Source organism: Siphateles boraxobius, unplaced genomic scaffold, assembly GCF_051911475.1.
Source record: "Siphateles boraxobius isolate OS27281-9 unplaced genomic scaffold, OSU_SipBor_1 130, whole genome shotgun sequence".
NCBI classification, from domain to species: domain Eukaryota; kingdom Metazoa; phylum Chordata; class Actinopteri; order Cypriniformes; family Leuciscidae; genus Siphateles; species Siphateles boraxobius.
In genome coordinates, this window is record NW_027508734.1 from 23,917,599 (window position 1) to 23,923,598 (window position 6,000).

At 34.3% G+C, this 6,000-nt stretch overlaps 1 protein-coding gene across 3 annotated transcripts in view; it reads right to left on the reverse strand.

Annotated features, from left to right (window-relative positions):
• map2k5 (mitogen-activated protein kinase kinase 5) overlaps positions 1–4,924 on the reverse strand; it is a 69,926-nt gene extending 65,002 nt beyond the window's left edge. For 2 of the 3 annotated variants that reach the window (XM_077228750.1, XM_077228752.1), the window contains exons 1-3: positions 4,488–4,924; positions 4,258–4,306; positions 3,921–3,988 (exon numbers count right to left, since the gene is read on the reverse strand). In XM_077228750.1, the coding sequence (XP_077084865.1) occupies positions 3,921–3,988; positions 4,258–4,306; positions 4,488–4,619 (249 nt within the window). In that variant the 5' untranslated portion in view covers positions 4,620–4,924. The remainder of the gene's footprint in view (positions 1–3,920; positions 3,989–4,257; positions 4,307–4,487) is intronic. The other variant, XM_077228751.1, reaches the window with a different exon arrangement.
• Between the last annotated feature and the right edge of the window lie 1,076 nt (positions 4,925–6,000).

Consider the following 6,000-nt stretch of genomic DNA (forward strand, 5'->3'; position numbering starts at 1 on the left):
GGAATTAATTGAAGCAAATTTATAAAAGGTCCCCACAGAGACCCCAAGAGTCACCAAGGCAAAGGACACACGCTTGAAATTTGACCACAATGATCAGTTAGACATAGGCACGAGCCTCAGAACATGTTACACGCATATTAAATTCCACCGTTCTCAGCAGCTTGCACTCTCCCCAGAGAAGCAAACAGCATCATGGGAGGAAAAACTAATTTTCAGAAAAAGTGGACTCAGTTGTGCTGTTAACCAAAATGCAAGGGGGAGGCAATCTGCAACGGGAACGAGCAGTAATATTCACTGTTAGAGTAATATGGCCTCAAAGATTTTTTTTCATGATATGCGATGACACGTTCCTTAAGAGGAAAGTATCTCCGTGTATAAGTGTATATCCGTGTATATCTCCTAATTCTAACAAATTAGAATACACGCATCCCCGCAAATATCTCCAATGTCAGAATGTGCATTTCAAAATCAGAATTAATCAAGACAGGGAAAAAAGTTGAATTACACTCAGGCAGAGCAGGACACCCGCGAGACATCATTGTCAGTGTGTCACCTTCTGGCCTAATCTGGCTAATGACTCCAATGGCCTTGAGAGGTACAACATTGATAAAGCATCTAAAAATAAATAAATATCAAATATAAGTAATTTCATTTCCTGCAGAAGCGGTGGTTTTAAAGCCCATGGCTACTCGAGAGTCATTGAGAGCTGATGGGGGGTAAAAGACAACACCAGCTGAAAGTGGATTTTGAAAAATTCCTCTACCCAAGAGGGCTGTGCTTCTAATGAGGCGAAACTTTAAGTATTGAATAATAAATAATAAAAGTTGATAGTTCATTTAACTTCCACTGTACTTCACAGGGGGAAAAACTATTACGAGTCATTACGTTCGGTGTCCACAATGTGAGCAGTAAGTATTGAAAGCACTTTTACGGCAGTCTCAAAAGAAGAACATTAAAAACAACACATAAAAAGCAGAGAAAGAAGAACAGACTGAGGAAACAAGAGTAGGCAACAACAATCCTTGACTTGAAAAGGAAGAAGTTTACAATAGTTTTTTATTAAACACATGCCACAAGTATTTTGAACATTTTCAATTTGTGCCTGGTCACTTGGGGAGGCCACAGCCAGAGTGAACACAAAAATAATGAATATTAAGAAAAATAAGCAGGAATTTTATTTTACACTTTTCCCTTTGCTAATCTTGCTTGGTTAACACCTGTAAAATTTAAAATAGGGGGTGAGAGCCAGAGACACACGTTGCCATGGAAACATGGAGAGGAGCAGCCAGAAAAGGAAATAGGTGAAGAAATTGAAAAGAAAAAAGAAAATATGTAGCTACTTGTCATCCTTGCCAATCAGCAAAGTAATGAGAATACTTTCCCCAAGGGTGAATAGATCTGGAATAATAGATTTGTAATAGCTTTTCCCTTCCAACAAAACACTTTCAGCATTCAAAGGTCTAATACAATAGACTGTAATAGAGCGCAACGGTGACCACCCACTTTTCCTCAGCTTTGGTTCCGGAAGTATTTTTCTTTTGTTTATTTGCTCCATAGGCATTTCATTAAAGCCTTTTTACTGAAGTGTCTCATGAAGAATCACAACATTGCAAACTAGGGTTGTTGCTAAAGACTCACTAAAGTGACAAATCTGGGCTGAAATCAAAAGCGAAAAATTGTATTAGGCTAATATTAGACTTTTTAAGTAAATTCAATAGTTTAATTGGATCTTATTTAAAAAATGATACAAGCCAATAAAATAAAATAACCACACTTATTTAAAGAAACACACCAAAACTGGACAGAAAATGTATTAAAAAAAAGTTTCATTCAGTTCTATGCAACAGAATCAGATTTAATTTTTGACCAGTTATCAAAATAAAGTATAGTATACATGGAATTACAAAAAAATCCTGCATGAAAGTGAAACCTCAGCGCTGAACACTGAGGCATTTGCTGAATTTCGGCTCATATTTTCAGCCTTTTTTTCCCTTTCGGACAAAAAACGAAAATACCATTTCAGCCGATAATTTTCTGCAGACGAAATTTCTGTGTACATCCCTAGTTGTCGCAATATATATATATATATATCGGTACTGACAATAGCAGCAATATAAAAAAATGAGATGCTGATATTGTGTTAATATTACACATACAATATTATTGTTAATAAGCCGGCACCAGTATATGGATGACACTCAAATACAGTAGATGGCAGTTTTACACCTTAACCTTGGTTACTACCTATCATAAAATAGAAAAAAAAGGAAAACATAGTACATTATTTTTGTACACTTCTGTACAGTTAAGGTTACAAACTCTCGATTCACCTGTCCTTCCAACACTCGTATTTTAACTGTTTCATTGGCCAAAAAAAAGAAAACAGTAAGTAAAGTTACTGATTTTGACTTAGGTTTTTTTGGCCACAATAACCATACAATGAAAATCTGATATCATGACAGCCCTATTATAAACTATGATTTGAATAAATAAAAAAATAAGAAAAAAGATTAGAAAAAAATAAGAAAAATAAGAAAAAGGAAAAAGTACAAGACTTGCACTTAATCTTAATCAGGAAATTAACTACAAATTCCATAAAGTATTGCGAATGGTGTCGTTTCAAGCATCTGAATTAAAGAAATTAAAAAAACATTATAATTGTTAATAAGTTTAAAAACAATATGTTATATTTATTATAATATTAATATATAAACAAAATATATAAGCAGTGAGAGAGATTCAATTACATCATTCGAAATGCTTCACACAATAGACCTTATTAGATCTTAATCAGAGTAGCACCATTTTCAATTTTTTTAATGCATGAAAATGTTGCTGTGAGGGATATACATTACCTGTCGAAAGTTTGGAAACATTAAAAAAATGTTTTTGTAATCAATTTCTTATGCTCACCAAGGCTGCATTTATTTAATCAAAAATACAGTAAAAACAGTAATAGTGAAATATTACAATCTAAAATAATTGTTTTTGATTTTAATACATTTAGAAATGTGGTTTATTCCTATGATGCAAAGCTGCATTTTCAGCATTATTACTCCAGTCTTCAGTGTCACAGGATCCTTTAGAAATCATTTGCTGATTTGCAGCTCAAGAAACATTTCTTATGTTGTTATCAATGAAAAAAGTTTTAGCTGCTTAATATTTTTGTGGAAACAATCATCAAAAGTGACAGTGAAGAAATATATAATTTTACAAAAAAAATATTTAATAAATGCTGTAATCAATTTAATAAAGGAAAAAATCCTGTTCATTGAATGCTTTCTATTCATCAAAAAATCCTGAAAAAAGTATCACCATTTCCACAAATGGTGTAAATCAGCATATTAGACTGATTTCTGAAGGATCATGTGACACTGAAGACTGGAGAAACAATGCTGAAAATTCTGCTTTGCATCACATATTTGTTTTATATTCAAATAAAATAAAAATAAAAAAGTTAATTTAAATAGTAATAATAGTTCAGCTACTCTAAGTACAGTGGATTCAATGAATTATACGGTTGTTTAACAACCTACCAATTGTCCACCAAACTAAACTTTCAGTAGACAAAAACTCCATAAAACAATTTTGAAAGTGATGAGTTGTAAAAATGATCGTGTGATCTCCTTTATATAGTGTGCACCGTTGTAAAGACTGTACATGTATCCCTCACAGCCAAGTTTTCATCTGCATTACATTCAATATGGCGTCTAACTTTACTTTTGTCGGATGTTTTTTTTTCTTCTCATGGTAACAGTGACATTTCTGATGGTGAATTATGTTTACAATTAGGCCATGTAGTTCTCCACTGGCAATCTGGCTATTAAACATGTTTTAGAAATAATGCTGAAATCACAGTTTAACAGCTGAATCAAAGGACTCAAAGAGCTCGGCAGCATTCATACATGAGGCATACTCACATATGACAGCATGGCTTTGAGCTCCTCGTCACTGCGAACTGTGATTCGGTCGCCAACTTCATCCTCATCTGAAATATAAGAAAATCATTTGAATCTAAAACAGCTAATCACTTGCCAATTTAAACAATCATTTTTATCATGCATTCTGCCAATGTATATGTTTACTTTTTTGCATGCCTTTAGTCTGACCGATTAGTTTTGTTCAATAAAGACAACACCATTGAAAACAGAAAATGACTGTAATATTCAGTAATATTTTATGATTATATAAATATATACTATTTAATTGGCTATCCTGAAAATAGTATAATAATTCAAATATAATAACAATGCTCACATTCAAAAGCGGTGACTGTGGCTTCAGGCATGACATCCCTGATCGCGGCCTGCCAAAATAGAGAATCACTGAGCAGGCAAACTTTTGACTGACATCTGTCAATCAGCACCATTATCCTGAAAACCACTCATTAAGGTATTACATACTCCATGAATAGTTTCTCCCTCTAAAATGTACTGAGATGTCTCATGGAAACACAATATAAATATACAGGTAAAACAGCAACTCACCAGCAACTCGTTAAAGCTGAGATGTGATGGACAATCCACTAATGAGTCCATGTCCCCCACCGGCGTCTTTATCCGGATGACGATTCCCTCAGATTCCATGCTACACAGGTTATTTAAAACAAGTAGAAGCATAACAAAAGCACACCGAGAAACATAATCTTGGCTTTCAGTGCAGATTCCCAGACACACAGCAGCTGTACAGCAGGCTAGGCGGCTCGGCTAGCTGCTTAGCTCACTAACAGTGAAGAAAACATTCACCACACAACTGACGCAGCGGCCACTCCGACTAATAAACGAGAGACATGTCCTTCCAGATGGACTACAGTTAATCCGACTGTTAACTACGATTTGAAAAAAGTATTTGGCCGTAGTTAACAAACTGTCAACAATGAAAGGTAAGCAGAGGAAGTTTAGCGGAAGTATTTCGAGAGTTACCCGGAAACTGAACGTCAGCTGGAGGTATATAAAAGCCTCACAGACAGACTGAGAAGCGGAGTGCTAGACAGTATTCACGACATGTATTTATCTATTCCTTTAGCTTGTATAAGTAATATTTTAATTTGGAATACTGATTTTTTTTTAAGTTGTGAACAAGTTGCTACATAAGGCTTTGGATAAATTATATAACGTTACATTTTAAATTAGCTGTTTGTATCATTTTGATCCCATAGCCTGATACATTTTAGTCATCAATCGAAAATCGCCATAAAAACAATTCACGTTGAATGAAAGTTAATTTTTGCTTTACATTATAGCCTAATTGGTTTACATATAACCTAAATGTATGCTATTTGTTAAATAGCAGTGTGGAATGGTCATTATTACAAAATAAACACCGACAGGATATTTTACTTATACAAAGACTATTTTTTTATTTCACCTCAAATAAAAATGTCATGTCTAAATAGCCTACTTATTTATTTGGTATAAGCAGGATAATAAATCCAGGCTGTCTTTGTAAATAATTTACTGTTACTGCTATTTAAATCTACTTAATATTTCACTTCTATTAGTAGGCATACCTCTTTTCTGCTCTACTTATAAAATTTAAATAGCATTAAAGATTTCCACTTTGCACAACTCATTAGTTTGTAATTGAATGTACAACAAAGAACATTAAGTGCCCTGTTGATTACAGCCTTATCTTAGGGGAAGACTCATTCGACTCATTCATGGTCACAGCCTGATTGCAAAAGCCTCAACAGACATTGATCCTTCAGCAAAGTAGAGTTTTGTTTCTTTCAACCTCAGAGTCCAGCTAATGCAGTCTTGATACCTGGTGGGCAGGATATAGAGCAATGTGTAATGATAAACAGCTATGAAAACTAAGTCTGACCCATTGCAAGCTGCAATCCACAATTATATGATCACAGTCTTCCGAATAGGATCAGGTCTCACATCAAATTTTAAAACAATAGTGTTTCCAGGCAGCCTATCAATGCCCTGACCTATTATTGGCTCTACAGCTGCCCTGTCAATAGAACAAATGTATAGTCTGAAAGAGCAGTGGAAG